General features: G+C 40.6%; 1 protein-coding gene across 1 annotated transcript; it reads left to right on the plus strand.

The window, feature by feature from the left end:
- Positions 1-605: 605 nt before the first annotated feature.
- On the plus strand, positions 606-15,868 carry TSPAN8 (tetraspanin 8). The gene is made up of 8 exons (XM_082066418.1): positions 606-813; positions 5,621-5,683; positions 8,130-8,258; positions 8,861-8,935; positions 9,021-9,128; positions 10,799-10,933; positions 12,933-13,016; positions 15,577-15,868. The coding sequence occupies exons 1-8, from the start codon at positions 754-756 to the stop codon at positions 15,628-15,630; spliced, it is 708 nt and encodes a 235-aa protein (XP_081922544.1). The 5' UTR covers positions 606-753; the 3' UTR covers positions 15,631-15,868.
- The last annotated feature ends 824 nt before the right edge of the window (positions 15,869-16,692 follow it).

A 16,692-nucleotide genomic window follows, 5' to 3' on the forward strand; every position in this document is an offset into this window, starting at 1 on the left:
GCTGGCTCCTGTTGCTGAGAGGTCTCCTGCATCTGATGGCAGAGCCGTGATTGCTGTGCTGGGATTCACAACACTTTTGGGAACCTGCACAGCAGGAGGTTTTGTGCACCACAGTGCTCAGGTTCCCAGGGTCCTGATTTGGTGAGCAAGAGGAAAAGGATCTGCAGTGGACACCGAAAGGAGAAAATGGCAGCAGATTCCGTACCCCTCCTCTGCCGGGATTACACAGACCCAGCCCTTTATACCAGTTGAGGGATGGAGTGGGAGGGTGAACATGACCAAATGAGTATCAGCAATGATCAGTGGGCAATGAAAGAGTAAACCCTGTAACTTAAAAACATTATGAAATTCCATTTCCGCCTCTTAAAAACAGGTCTGTAAAGTTTTTTCATGCTCAGTGCCCTTTCTCTTGAAACTATGCCTTTTGCTGCATTGTCTGTTTACTTTTGAGGTGTAGGACAAGATTAACTGCACCACAGAAATGTACAAATCACGAAGACATAATGAGAGTCTGAAGACTCAGTGATAACACCTGGTAGTGCTTCCTCAACACTCTGGTTAATATTTACCTGTGGTATAGGGACTATTTAAATAACAGTTGATACCTTGGTAACAATTTTTGCTTTCAGTAGCACAGTGCACTTGACGTGGTTTCAGAGGTTTCCTGAAGACGCAGGAACAGCTTTTATATTGAGGTCAAACTCTTAGGAAAGCTTCTTCTGCAGTTCTCATTTTTGTCTCAGCTTGTTGAAAATGGCGGGTGTAAGCAGCTGCATGAAGTACTCCATGTTCATCTTCAACTTCTTGTTTTGGGTAAGTCAGTGTTTAAATTGTTATTAGTGATGCATGAAATGTGTTCAACATTATCTGAAAGCTGTAGCTGAAGGAAATGTAGAGAAAATAGAGCATAAGTGGAACCAGAGTACAACTCCAAATTGGGGAGGGGAGAACATGTTTAACTTTTGCCCTTCCTTTTATTTTTTTATTTGAAATAGCTTTCCCTCCGCATTCAAAAGTAGAGCAGCTGTGAGTCTGTTTCCCTGCCCATATCGTACCCCCCATGTCAAGGGACTTCACTTATTTCAGCCAGAAGATAACAGACTCTCCACTTACAATACATCGTCCTCTTGCTTTTGTCTGCTGCTTACATCCAAACAGCATAATCCTGAACATGTAGTTGCCGCAGAAAATACAGAAAATTCACTTTTATTTTTAGCCTCCTAATTGATAAATGGTTTTCATATCCTTCTCTGTGGTTCTTTGCTTTGCATTCTGTGTCATAATTAGTTTCTGATGGTGGACAGTAAACGTTTGTAAAATGGTATGGACTGGCAGTGCTGAGAATAGCTGTATCAAGACATACAGCACAGGGCAGTAGGCAGGTTTCTGGGTGTAATTTGAACTGTGTCTGACTATTGATTACATCTCAGCTGGTTGCAAGAGTTTCAAGTCCTGGAAGCTCTGGAAAGGTTTGAGTTTAAGAACGTTTCTCTCATGGTTCAACCTCACTGTCAGCTTTCCTGACAGAAATTTGTCAGGTTCACCAAAGGTTCACTGAAACCAGAAGCGTAACTACTAGCCGCATTTTGGGCTTTGCCTCAAGGGATTTTTTTCAAGTGAAAAGGTGATACCATCCAAAAGGGACCGCAAACAGTAGCCTTGGAAAAATTGTGGCCAGCCAAAATGAAAAGAATTAGCAAAATTCTTTGATTGCTTGTGGACCTCACAAAGAAATTCCTAACAGGCCAGTGAAGGTTTGACTGCCTCCCTCTCTTCTTCTTCCACCTCCATCAAGGCGGACTGAAGACATTCAACATCTGTGCTGAAGCTTTTCTGCAACAGTACTTAAAAGAGTCCATAAGTTTCCGAATTGGAGTTCCTGCTCCTCAGAAAGTTTTTCCTGTTCACATTCATCCATAGTTACTTTAAGCTAAAACACAGGTGAATGTCTCAGAGTAGCATAAGAAAAGCTCGAAACTACTTCTGGAATGAACATGTGAATAGTGCCCCATGCCTAAGCCTCCAGTGACAGCATGGGTTTCCTAGGAAAAAAACCACAGGGCACAGTCCTGGGGCCTGTTGAAATCTCTGGAAACAAGCAGGTGTGGAACAAACTTCCCAAGCCTATCTTTATGCCAAAGGCAGGAAAATCCACACTCTGATTCGGGAAAGAACATGCTGAAGGCTTTTGCTGTGCATGTGACTGACTGGATGGGACAGAGGAGCACAGGAATGCAGCTGTAGTTACCTATTTTAAAGTAAGGGGTTTAGCACTACCAAGATAGGGAAGAATATACACGGTACAAACAGGAATATGGGCAAATCGAGTACAATGAAGCTAAATTCTTTGATTCACGTTCCTGTCTCTAATTCCTGGAAATCATTAAATTGCTGTAGTAAAGTATAGGGAAGAGTGATGTCTCTACAGCCACTGGTTTCGCTGCTGCTCGCCCCAGTGCACAAGGCAGCTGGCAAGTGGAAAGTTAAACTGTAGCGAGAAATGAAGGTGACTTTAACCTTAACTAGATAAGAGCAACAGCTGCATATTTACCTGGTGTCCTTTCATTTTAAGACCTTTGCAATCTCTCTGGGAGTGTCCCCTCTTAGGAGACTTTGGAATGGGCTTTCCAGTCTTCTAATACCTTTTTCTAAGCTGCTCTTACAGCACAGCACTAGGTGTGTAAGCTCTGGAACAGTCTAAACCAGCTCTGCAAAATGGTTTTGGCTTCACTACATGGCATGTGTCCCCTGGGAATCTACAGGCCCACAAGCCCCCCGTTGGACTCCAGCCTGTCCATAGAGTTTGATCAAAGAAAACTGACCATGGCCTTTTGAAGACCTGTGCTTTGGAGCTGGGTGCCTATCCAGAGTTTTTAATAGTCCTTAAGTTAATCCTGAAGTCAGTTTTGTGCTTTAAACCTGACACATAGGTCAGATTTTTCCTCTTTCCCTTCTTCAGAGATTGCAGGATATCCAGTTGCACCTGCTGCCCTCCTTCTTTCTGTTTCTGCTACTCCACATCATGCAAAATTGTGGAATTAGCAATTTTTTTGCACTGAATATTGATGTCTGATCCTAGTTTGAGGCAACCTGTTTAGTGACAGTGCCATCTTTGATCAATTCTTGATAGCAGACTTGCAGTCCCATCTACAACCAAAGTGGCCCCTTCCCCATACCTTAAATCTGAACATCTCTATTCCTCAGCAGGTGTGCTGAGCCATAGACAAACTCAGCAGGTGTGCTGAGCCATAGACAACATTCTTGGTAGGAATGTCCTAGCACTGTTAATTTCAGGTATCTCAAGGTAGTGTTCTAGGCAACTGTTTTCCTGAACAGGAGGAAGCCTGTAGAAAGTTCCTCCTGATACCCTTAAACCGGTTGCTTAAAAAGTGTGTGCCAGTGGGGGCATTCCCTGTAGGTTTGGTATTCCTGTGTCTGAGAAGCGCATAGTCTTGATGTATTGCTGGTCCAGAGTCGTGGCAATCTCATCTGAGGTGATACTATATTAATTTGGTTTTATTTCTTCATCACACCAAGAATGAAGGGCTCAAGAGAGATGGACTGATTGAATTTGGGGGACAAGAACCCTGTTCCTGGTTAGTTTATGAGACAGTGACAAGGTCACTGATTCTTGGTCAAGGGTTGAGGCAAAATTATGATAGACATCTAGTTCTGGAAAAATGGGTGAGGACCTTTTCCAAGAATCTCTTTCTATTCAATTGGAAAGTACTGGTTCATTAAAAATGAAATTTCTTGAAGAAAAAGTTTCCTTAGTCAAAACTTTATTTTAAGAAAACTCAATAATTAGGATGGAGCATTCCAGCAAACTTGAAATATTTAACTTAGCCTCTTTGGGGACAGGCCATTTTGATTTGTTATTTTGAAACTTTTCTTTGTGCATTCTTGTACACTTTTTATATTACGAAAATAAGCAGAACCAAAACATTAAGATTTTACTGAAATGGAGAATTTTTCAATCAGCCTAAACAACTCTATTTTTATAATTAAAATACCTTAGTAAAATTTTTGATTTATAAATGAAGGGGTTTTTTTGAATGGATTCTGATCCATCTGATTGGTAAATTCCTGTACATTCACCTGTATTTACTTCTACTACTATGCGGTATTTTTATGGGAGGTCCTATGTAGCAAATAAGGGAGTGGGTCAAATTCTGTTTGGTTTTGCAGCAATAGCTGCTTCAGTGGAAGTTTTCACATTAGCAAGCCTGTGTTGCCTGGTGCATAGCCACATGGCTCACACAGTGCTGCTGAACAAGAACCAAATATAGAGTTATGTGATACCATCAGTTTCTAGGCAGACTGAGTGCGATTCAGAAGGTTTCAGTGGGGAGTTCTAGTTAAATTTGATAACATGATATAGCTGTCATCGATTGTACAACTTCCCTTTTCATGTTTAAAACGTACTTATAGGATCTTTACTTAGAGCAGGAAAATGTGTGGTGCTCATGTCTGAGTGCTGGCTCTCTCCCATATTAAATAATCTGCTAAAGTCATTATGGTCTTTGATGCTGAATATTATATGAAACCTTTTGTGGGGAAAGTATATTTTAAGAAAAATTATCTAAAACATATAAAAATAGCTCTTTTAATTTTAAAAGCTTAGGAATAGTTCCAGTCTTCATGGGAAGCTCATAACAACATTTCAGAGCCATTTATGACTTGAGTATTAATGACATACAGGAAGATAATTCTAAATCTGACTAGTCTCTGTTCCTCTGTGATCTCTCTTTCCTACCAGTTGTCTCAGTAGGCACAGTCCTCACACCTGATTAGCCTCTTAGTTACCAGTCTCCAACACTTAATAAAGAGAAATTCTGTGTAAGAACCATTATGGACAAGGTTAGGAATAGAATGACAGGCACATATTGAAATGGTACCTGAACGATTATAGAAACAGGAGCACAATTAGTGATTAGGGAATGTGTCTGGACCTGGGATTCATCTGTCCTGACTTTGACATCTTAAAGCAAGTCATTCCAGTCTGACTTTCACACGTACATGACCAAGTATGCTTCTTTTCTGTAAAAATGTGATGGAAATAATAACTATAGGCATTTTGTAGGATGAATATCCTAAGGACTGGAGATGGTCAGTATATTTGCAATAGAAACAGCAGAAAGGTGTTAGTTAGAACTTTTCCTGATAGTTTTACCACAGGGAATTTATCTCTAGGTATGTGTCCTGAAGAATTCTAGAAACAACAGTTATAGAAACATCCCTTATCAAATCTCATATGTTTTCCTTATACAAGAAACAATGTTCTTTACAGCCATTTTACATACATACAATAGCAATTTATATTCCTCTCTCATCTGATGGATTTTTCTGTGTGCTTCCCAACCACACATATAAATCATCAAGGAAATGCAGAATCCTCTGAGGTAGAAACATCAGGGATTTGGTGCATAACTGAAGACTTAACTACCCTTATGAAGTTTCCTGGATATGAATCAATATTCTGTGCTCCAGCAATTCATGTTTCTTTCACTTTGCCAAGCAAATGATTTCAGAATTTTGGCCAGCATCTTGTGCAATTTGGATGCTGAATGTTAATCTAAAATTGCTGGTGTTTCTAAATGTTCTTTATTTTCTCCTGCAGGTGTGTGGTTCCATTATCTTGGGAGTCTCTATATGGATACGTGTTAGCAAAGATGCTCAGCAGGTAAACGCATGCAGTCATACCAGAACCATGTAAAATGTGGAAGCTACTGCATATACTTTCATTTCCCATCTTCATTTCCGCAAATTTTTGTTGAGGTGGTTTGTGTGGGTAAAGATTAATGCAGTTTATGATGTTTAAGATCAAACAAGATGGTGCAGGTAGTCAGATAAAGTGATTGACGTAAGCACAGATATGTGACTATAAGAAGTGTTTTCTAGTGTTATTAATGTAGGTTCTTGCAGATGCACACCGATTTCTGTTGGAGAATATGTCTCTCCTCTAATGAAAAATGATGATGGTTTTGTTACTGGTTTCAGTGTTAGAGAGAACAATGAGGAGCCATGTGGCTCTGAGACTTTTCAGTGTCCTTCCCTATTAGAAAAGTATTGTCATATATAGTCCTGGGGTTTCTTCCACGTGTTTGTAGGGAATATTTTTACCTTTCTCACTATCTTCAGTAACATAATTCTTGTTTCCCCAGTAAATGCAACTTTGAACAGGAGTAAGGTTATTAAATTACTTTGGACTTTATGACTTCTCTTTTCTGCAAAGCTAGGGAAAATACAATTTTGGGGACTGCTTGATCTTGCAGACGTGTAGCAGAACCTTGTCTCATTGGTGCAAAGGCCCTTGGGCCCTGTGGGCCCTGCCAGCCTTTTGCCCAGCCTGATCCCAGCGGCACTGGCCCCTGACTTGCATCGTGTTTTCCGTCACCCTTGGGTGAAGCTGATTTCACAGTTCATAGATGCTCCTCTAAAAGGCACTGCGCAATTTTTGCATGTTGGTGCTTTGTTATACTAACAAGAAGAATAATCTGACTCTAACGTTTAAGCAGTGTATTTATTCTCGTGAATTTGGGCCATAGAGTTATAAATGAATTTGAAAACGTACAGCCATAGAAGTGAAAATAATGGCTAAGTGTGACTAGGAAGCATTTTTTCAGCTTTCAGATTGATTAAGTTGCAAATCTTCACATCACTCCTCTGCTGACAGTCTGTCAGTTAAGAACAACAACCTTTAGCTCAGTATTTTCCCATCTGGATAGAAAAAAATTATGGAGAGAGGAAATAGCTTTATACATTTCTTACCATTTGGCTGATGATGTTTTTGCCCTTAGCCAGTCCCAGATGTCTCATTCTGGCAGAGGATGGATGCAACAGAACTCAGTTTGAGATGACATTGTGCCATGGCGTGAATTAGGTCATGGTGGAGAGCTCTGCCCTTCTCTGCTGTGAAAGAGTAACAACTTTGACTCCTTAATCAACATTTTAGAAAAAGATAAAATTGCCATACTTGCTTGTTAACCATCTCTAGTATGATGGTTCGTATGGTACAATGGAGCTTGGAAAATCCTTTCTTAATTTTTGACAGATTTCCTATTCAGAAAAGCATATTTAAGTCTATCCCAAATTTGTTTCCTGAAGTGACACTTAACACTCCCCAAAAACTCAGTTAAGTGTAGGGACCAAAATTCAAAGGCATTTTCTCACATTTTTGCCTCTATGCAGGCAAAGCTCCCATTCGAAACCAATGTATGCTTTGCCTGAGTAATAATTGAACAGCCCATACGGATTTGGCTGTAGATGAATAGGTCTTTCTAAGAATAAATAACAGGAGGTTCAGTCCAACTTGGAAGGGGAAAGAACAACACATTCTTCAAATTATGCTTGTCTATATACCTTTGCAATTTTCATCAGAAGATAAATGTGACAACTTCCAGACATTTTTGCTAATCTTGGCACCAGCCACACTGGAAAATATTCTTTGAACATTTTTCTCTATTTTGGCCTTTGGCCTTAGTCAGTCCTGTGGGAACTGAATAATTTGATATTTAATAATATTGAGGTATATGAATTGTTTAGTTGAATGCCCCACACATCAAAATACAGTCCTCATCTCTGAGGGTAATATTAGAGATTATGCATAAAAAAAAAAAAAAGATAAAAGAAAGCTGCTTTGGAAAATACATCTAATTATTTCTCTAGCATATCCAGCATCACTTCCAGAAGTGTTCTCTCAGGAACAGCCACAGAATACGTTCCTGGCCTTTAATGACAAACAGAGGTTTTGTTTCTTTAACATTCTGTTAATGTAGGAGAGACTTTGAGATAATCAATTTTGCCAATTTTCCAGTAAAAAGCAAAGATTCATTGACTGAAAACTAACTGAAAGCCACTTTAAAGACAAGAGACATTTATTTACTCTGGAAAGTTGACTTTCATCTTGTGCAGAGACAAAGACTGTGAAAAGCCAGGTTCTACTGAGCTCCCCAACAAAATGTTTAACAAGGGGACATTAGAGGCTTGTTTATTCACGGATCAGAATTTTGCCATGGTTGCTAATCAGTATACTTATCAATTACGAAATAATTATCTCTTTTGGGGGGTACAGATGTTTTTAGGATGAGCTTCTTGTAGCTGAAATATTTTTTCCCCTCTTTTATCAGGAGTTGCAGATAGAGAGCAACATGTTTGCAGGGGTTGATCTGCTGATAGCAGTGGGCTCCATCATTATGGTCCTTGGCTTTCTAGGGTGCTGTGGTGCCATCAAGGAGAGTCGGTGCATGCTGCTGTTGGTAAGAAAGAAAAACATTTGACTACCTTTAACAGGCCACAGCTACATTTGATGGATAAGCTCTTTGCAAATGAGGTTGTGGGCCATTTTGTTTAATGAAATACATGATTATGATCATGTGTTTTCATTGCTTACCTTGTGCTTGAGCCATTTCTGAATTCTAGTGCAGAAAAAATGATGGGTGGTTTCATTAACCAGAAGATAGGGTCAGGGCAATCCCGAGCATGTCACTAGATTTTTCCATCCAACTATCACCAAAGTTCCATCCACCACTTAATTTCATAAATTCCCAGTTGATCTCTTTGCTGGTCCTAGAACGTCCTCCCTGTCCTTCTGCCCAACACGCCTCACCTACACACCGCCCATCATGCCACTGCTTTGGTGTGCACCTTGTTTTGATAACCAGCTGAGCACACTCTGTCTTGAGCACCCACTTTTCTCATCACCAAAGGAGGAATAAGTGGAGCAGCCCTGGCTGGAACTTCTGTTTGTTCTACCTACATGGTTATTCAAGCACATGAAATCGTAACCTTCACTTAGCAGAAATGATATCTTCTTGGTCAAAAGTACTATAGTTTTCTCCCCATTTTGTTTTCTTCCTAGTTTTTTATTGGACTGCTTCTGATCCTGATCCTTCAGATCACAGGAGGTGTTTTGGGAGCAGTGTACAGATCTCAGGTACAGTATTATTCTGCATTTTCATCAATGTCTTCCTGGAGTTTTGTTTCTATCCTAAAAACTAATAAAATATTTGGGCTTTCAGATTGAAACGAGCTTTAAGGAGACCCTCCAGCAGAGTGTGAATTCATTGCAAGGCTCTACAGAAGAAGATAAAACATTTCAAGAGAGTTTCCAGAAGTTTGAGAACATGGTAATTAAAATGCAATGAAGGGCAGACAGGGATTGCTGCTCTCTGTTCCATCTCTGGCATTTGTCTGTGCTTCATTTTATGGTCAATTAGCCATAGATTTTCATTTCATTCCCTGGGGATGGGGAGGGGTCTGACTTAAGCGAAAACACTGCACAAGGGGCTTCTGCTCTCTCAATATGACATGGGCCTTCTGTGATGATTTCTTTGTGCACTAGTGTTTGTAAAAGTGATGGAGCAAGGACACAAAACATGCAAGAGAGACTGATGGTTAGTGAGGCTCTCTCACGTGAAGGCTGCCTGCTCCTTCGCTACAGCTTTCCCTTCTGAAGAGACATTGTTCCTCCACTGCATCCCAGCTAAGAAATACCCAGTACTCTTAAGGCAAGATTATCCCAGGATAAGGAAAACTGCAGGAGTGTATTTCGTTTGGAATATCCCATTGCTATGAAGTCATTAAATGCAACACTTGTAAGAAAGGGGAAGAAAACTTGATAAAAGGGAGGTTTGTTTTCACTGTGCTTATAGCTACCCTGGCTTCCTCCACCTGCAGGACCCCAGAAGGTGAACACCTAGGGCCACCTTGGTCCTGTCTGTCGCACAGAGGACACCCTTGAATCTCACTGATATCACTGATGGTGTAGACCCTTGCCCCTCCCATGGGTACCTGTATCTATACATTAACGGAGTGCTTGCTGTAGGCTCAAAGAATTCCAATATTTTTAAAGGCTGATGGTGTGAAAGAAAAGGAAGCAAGAAACAATATCTGGGTGGTTTATATTACTTTTGCTTCTCCTTCCCCATTCCACCTCTGGCCCTGTCCTCTGCTTCTGAGCCAGCTTATTTCTTCTGATATAATAAGCAGCTCCCTGGAGAGATGATTGAAGGGTGAGCAAAATGAAAAATCCCATAATTACTGTATTAATTTTTAAATAGACCAGGATTGCTTTATTATGTCCCATGGCCTTTGCTTTTATACAAAATTATGTGAACATTTCCAGCTGCTTTTTAAAGAGGGAGGACCTCAAGCCCAAGTCTTCACCCCTGAGCTTTTGTGGCTTGAATAAAGTGGAACATGAAGTGAAACTGCACCTGGTTTAGGTTTCACAAACCCCAAATGGAGCCCTGGCTTCCTCAGTCCATTTCTAATTTAAAGGGCTAACCATCATTCAAGGTGGTTATTTTTCTAGATTTCAGTGGGTTATGTCCCTGATTTTTGCATTTTCAGCCTGGCTTTTCAAGATGTGAAATGTGGGTGTTTCTGGAGCTGTTACTTACCTTCTGCAAGTATAACCTGAAGAAGGAAGACTTGATTCTCAAAAACTACTATACTTAGCATTATTGCATATTGTAGTTCAGTTCTGACACTGACAATTACTAACTTTATAGGATGTTAATTTTTTTTGAGTACCATATAATGAAAATCTGGTCTTTTTTCCCCCCTTTTTAGAAAATTTTATTTTCCATTTTTAAAATTTGTGCATGTACATTCTTATAACTGGTATGGAAATGCAAAGGGTATTTGAGACATATCAATTTGGGAAAACTTCCACATGGGAAAACACGAAAGGAAATTTCCCCTTTGTTGTTCCTCTCAACTCCCTCCCATACTGCCCTCGAACTGCAAATCACCACTTTTTTTCCTCATCTCCCTGTCTCCTCCTTCATTGCAGAACCAGTGCTGTGGTTTGCTGAATGGAGCTGCAGACTGGGGAAAAAATTTTGGCGGTAATATCTGTAAGTGTGACGTAAAGAACTCATCACCAGACCTCTGCACTACCTATAAAGGCTATAACGTTTACAAAAGGGTAAGACAAATATAATGTTCCGGTCTTCTTTCCAAAAAGAGCTTTTAACCCAAGGTTGTCTTTGGTGACGGGCGTAATCAGCAGTTCTGTGTCTTTCCAAAAGGACAAAGTTTCTTCTTCTCTTTGTTAGCCGGAATTGCCCCTGAGTCATCTGTTATGAAATTACTGTGCATACATGAAATATGCTCCTGCTTCCTCTTAGGTGCCTTTATCTTAGCTGTGCAGTGCATGCTCTTAGGACTTCAGCAGTCTCCATGGTTACTGTGGGTGAAAACTGGATGACTTTGGGGTCAGGCCATGCCTCTGGGTCAGAGCGGCACGTCAGCTACCTTTTGGTTCTCTTTCCTCCCTCAGGAGGCGATGGTCTCACCCAGGCTCCTTCTGGTGGTAGCTCTGTTGGCTCAGAGGCTTTTGAAGGGCTCAGGGATGATGAAAAACAAACACGTCAAATGCAAGGCCTTTGGGGTTTTATGGTCCTGTAATAAAAAGCCCCACACTCATTTTGCAGGATCTGCTGGGAAGAAACCTTATATGTTGTAGGCTTCATGGCAACATACTCAAAGAGTAATTTCCTACAACTACAACCTTCTGAAAAGCTTGTGGCAGTTGACATAACAAGGCAAAAATGTCTGGTGACAGGCAACAAAAAAGCATACTCAAAAATTGGTAGGTGGGCAGTAGAGATCTCCATTAATTAATCTGAAGATTTATCTGTTTCCTTGTATGGAAATTTGGACTTCATGCCTAGAAAGAAGAATATGAAAAAAAGTGGAAAACTAACACAAAATGCCTGCATTTTTAGAATGCTGGTGGTACAAAGTTTGCCAATCTGTGCCTAGCACAAAGCAGATTTTAGCAAATATCCGAATTTGGATGTATAGTTTTCTAAATGCATAGCTCCTTAGCTGGGTCCTACCTGAACACTAACTTCCTCCCTGTGTAGTCCCACAGAAGCAAATACTGTTTTAAAGCAAGGGAACAGTCTGGTTAAGTAGAGGATGCCAGAACCCAATCTGGAAATACGATGTATAAAAAGAGGCTGTTTTGGGCCACATTTTAATGTCTTTTTGGCCTCAGGAAAACCCTCTAAGGACACATGAGAAGCCATCAGTGAAATTACTGCAGGTGCAAGATATCACTCACATGAACACACAGATTTTGTAGTGATGTTAGATGCTAGTAAAGACATTCAACTCTTGTGATCCAGGAAAAAGGATGTGAAATTCAGTGCAGATCAGAGTCAGCTTAAATGAGAAGTTTTTTAGAAAACTAGAAGGAGAAGATCTATGTGTTTATTGTAAGGGAGGAAATGTGGTAAAAGAATATAAATATATTTGGGGGGAAGGCAGTTATAGTGTTGGAACAATACCACAGTTTTGATGGATTTAAGCCATACTTGGCTTTCCCTACAATTTGCAAAAGGAATATTGTCAAGGCCTAGAGAAGATGTAGCCATTATAAGAACAGATGTATGCATTTATTAAAAAGAAGACTAGGTCTGCACAGAACTTCAGATATGATCATTCTCTTCCTCCCAGCCCAAAACCACCAAACATTTGTCAAAATTAATATTTAACCTAGGTTTTATATCCAAATATTGAGAGTTAAGCCCGATTCTAATTATAGGCTTCGACGTTTCGAATCCAAAGGTCAGAGTAGTAGGAAAAGGAAGTCCTCTTTCAGATCTGGTCATTGCTGCATTATCAAGTGAAAGAATAAATGTATTTTTTCTTATGAACTAAAAAATCATGCAAACATTAGGCATTACAGCTGCATGTGTTCATTTGAAATTGTACCATTGAACCATTAGATATCTGTCTCGGAGAAGAGGGCAGGTATAGCTGTGCTCTTTTTGTTAGCAACAAGCCAGAGCAAATTCAAATAGCCTTTCTTTAATACAGAGAGAGAAAGAGAGTGAGTGTGAGAGAAATTGTTTTAGAGGATGCATTCCTGATAGCCTTAGACTACCTATAATTAATCATTTTGTCCTATTTTTCAGCCTTGTGGAGAAGTGATGGTCGAATTCATCAAAAACCATCTGCTCATAATTATGGGGATTGCCTTTGGACTGGCTTTTATTGAGGTACCAGTACACACCACTAAAATATTTAGTAGCTGACAAGCAATAAGTTCTATTTAGGAATACACGGGGAATGGGATTAAAACACCTGGCTTCCTCATTTAATAGACAAGGGAAAACCACCTCTCACCTTGGCCGTAATCTTACTGTTATTTCATATAAACAGTATACGGCTGCCGAGCTGCGAACTTCAGCTGGGATCAGACCACCCTGCTGCCTGTATATCGTGTAGCATTTTTCCTGCAAAGATTCGACAGTCCTGGAGCCAGGCTGTGCCTGACAGTGAGCCCTGTAGATAGAGGGATGAGCGGATCCCCAGCCCCAGGAAGACACAAGGCAGAATAGCCTGTCTTTTCCTCCTCTCTCCCTTCTTTACTTGAGGAAAAAGACATAACAAGATAAGATAGCCCCTAAACTGCATATTCTTATCAAGGAGAAATTATGATACTAAATTATTACTCCAAGGGCATAATTTAGCCATCAAGATGGTGTGTGAATGTGCCTGAGTGCACACCTGTGCTGTTCCATATATTCCTGTGTGTAAAAAAAAGCAGAATATGTGAGCTCTTCATTTTAATTGCTTCATCATATGCCAAAGAATAACATGCAAAATTTTCTCTGAAGAGAGAAGGAAAAACAGTGAGGTTATCCAGTCAGCTGCTTGATGACTGATAGGCTTTGACTAGGAGAAAATGACAAAGAAAGACAGGATTTCATCATGTTGCTTTCTTCGGTCATTTTCTTTCTTTTCACTATTCCTCCGTGGTTTCCCTCCTCCCCTGCCCCCAGCAGATGGATGTTTGAGGGAAAAGCAGAAATGATGAAGATTGCTGTGCAGAGTTCAGTCTGTTATTCTGAGTGAAAACTTCTTAACATCATTGGCAGAGGATCGCTCCTCGTGGTAGAAGAGTGGGCAAGAGCTTCAGCTCAAAAATACATTTCCAGGAAAATAATAGTAAGCAGGGAAGTATTATGCAGCTGCAGCACTGGGAGAGAACAGGCCATTAGCTTCTTACTCGGCACAGGCATCATGTTATTTAAGGTGCTCTACGTGGGAGGTCAGGTCTCTTGTGTATATGTAGACTTTGGGGGGAAAATAGGTGGAATACACCAGTATTAAATGGCCTTTAAAATATAATAGAAGTATAAAATTACATCTATATCCCAAAGGTAAGTTATAAGTCACTTTGTTCCAGTTACTGTAGTTACATGAGTTGTAGCCTTTAGTTTGTTTGCCATCATTCTTCCCTGTCCTCCAGTTAGCATTTTCTGTGGTGGTTGCCTCTCCCAATTATAAAAGGATTAGAAAACAACATGAATAAACAATATGAGCCTCAGCTGGTACAAATTGTCAGCTGGCAATTTACACTGGATAAACATGTAGCCTTTCCAAAGATATTAACACATTTTGACTTCTCAAGTAATTGCAGATCAAAGGCCATGTGCTTAACCATCTCTCTGGTCTGGAAAACCCCAGATAAAAATATGTGGACAAGGAAAAGTACTGTTCCCTAGTGTTTTCCCCTCTGCCCACCCCATTATGCCACTTGTGGGCTCTTATGGTTTCAGCTCACGCTATTAGTGGAAATGATACTGAGACGAAGGGCCCAGTTTCATGAAAATGTTGGCATGATATGTCAGGGAAACCCTGTTGGCTTATTCCAGCTGTGAGTCCATCCCCTTGTTTTAGCTGTAGCGCTGTGTTCTGTATGCTCTCTGCTGTCTCTTCCTTAAATAAATGAAGTGTCCGGGTGTTTGTGACTTCATAAAAGTCACAGAGTCACAATACTTCTGATTTTTGTGAAACACTTTCACAGACTGGCTCATTTTAAACCCAGAAGGGAGCTTTCTGGTCTTCTCATCTCACCAGCTGTCTGTCACAAGCTGTGGAACTTCACCCAGTAATTCCCACTACAGAAGGTGACCCTACTGAATTTTTTATTTCAAGCAACAGCTTCATTAGTAGACTCAGTGTTTTTGTCCCTAATTTGTTACTGATGAATATAAAATATTTGTTGCATGATCATTTGCCACTCAAAACAGTGGAGTATGTGTGTAGATCTATGCCTGTGTATATATATATACATGAATGCCTTTACACTTAAATTTACATAAGAGAAAATGACAATGGAAAAAGAGAGATTTCAAAGGGAAGCAGCCCTTAGAATTTACAATGGAATCAGAAAGTCGCCCTAATTTTATTAGAAAATAAAAGACAGAGTTTTTGTCTGAATTTCTTGAACTTCTCAGTATTTGCTGCTCTGTTCCATTTTCAACATTGAGAATTACAAGGATGCCCAACCACAAGGCAATCTTTTCAAACAAATGAAAGTTTTCCATCACGTCTGCAGTCTTAAGTGTGACATATACTGATTTCACTAAAACAGCTATATTCTAGAGTTACGTTCTTTAAGAATTACATTGGAAAATATCTTCTGCATAGCAGATTTAACCTGCATGTGAAACCAAAACAATTGCGAACAAAGTGTTCCCACTGTGTATCGGTTGTATCCTGGGATTTCCAAGACTGACAAGTAATACCAGAAATGTTTCTGTTTTCCAGATTCTTGGTTTGGTCTTTTCTATGAGCCTCTACTGCCAGATCCAGAGAAAATGAAACTGTGGAAGTGTCAGAACGATGTTACCAGCCAAATCAAAACCTTTGTAGATAGAGGGATATTTGTCTTGGCACATTCATATGAATACAGCCATGTCCCAGGCAGCTGTTCTGATGAAAATGGCAGCCCTTGTGCACACGGATGCTTCACAACTTGCAAAATGACCTCCTTATACTTCATAAGATTTAATGATGTGAATGTGAATTTTTATTTGCAATAAACGTCTTTGTTTATGTTTCTGAGGACTATATTTTGTCTGAAGTCATGTTGAGATTCTGAGTTCACCATGCAGCGTGTCCACATGGGTGTTACACCACCCGTAGCAGAGTCATCGTAAACAGCTGCAAACCATCTTATGGTGGCTGACCAATCCGGGGAATTGCATGCCCCCAGGCTGATTTGGTTGTGGGGCAGGGTGTTTTCATTACAAGTATCATGGGTCAGTTTGACACTCGATATGGTATATATGGTCAGGGTTTTGTTACTTGTGAGGAGCACTGGGACTAGCTTTCATCCAAATACGAAAGCCATATTCACCTCAGGGACATTTAAATCAATATTCTGGCAGCTGAGATAGAGTCATAGAATCACAGAATCACTTTGGCTGGAAGAAACTGATCACCGAATCCAACTGTTAACCTGACACTGTCACTAAACCACGTCTCTTAAGAACCTCATGCCCAAATGGTGCTTAGATTGCATAGGGGTGTTTGTTTTAGTGGCCCGTGTTTTGCAGATATGCTTCAAGGGTGAAATCCAGGCCCATGTGGAGGCAAGACATGCACAGAAGTCATACGGGTGAGACTTCACCCAGGGCGGTGAAGACGAGTAGTAGGTTCCCGGGCAGCAGGTGGACCACAGAAGGCATGGCTGCAAACACAGCAGCAGCAATACAAAGCATTTCTGCTTCTGGATTGACCGGTGTTTGCAAGTGTTGCAGCCATGAGGCTCTGCCAGCCCTGACTGTCCCTTCCAAGCCCCCTGGCATTCCTCGCACCTTGCCCATGGACCAGGACTCCATGTCAGCCCCCCTGGGGCCATCAGTCCCTGCCCCAGTGATG

The sequence above is a fragment of the Streptopelia decaocto genome (assembly GCF_964273445.1).
Source record: "Streptopelia decaocto genome assembly, chromosome: 1".
NCBI lineage: Eukaryota > Metazoa > Chordata > Aves > Columbiformes > Columbidae > Streptopelia > Streptopelia decaocto.

Excerpts from the sequence above, each read along its gene's own strand:
- TSPAN8 (XM_082066418.1), top strand. The coding sequence starts at position 754 with ATGGCGGGTGTAAGCAGCTGCATGAAGTACTCCATGTTCATCTTCAAC. Across the intron at positions 5,684-8,129 it reads TTAGCAAAGATGCTCAGCAG|GAGTTGCAGATAGAGAGCAA; the intron begins GTAAACGCATGC and ends CTCTTTTATCAG. Across the intron at positions 10,934-12,932 it reads GCTATAACGTTTACAAAAGG|CCTTGTGGAGAAGTGATGGT; the intron begins GTAAGACAAATA and ends CCTATTTTTCAG.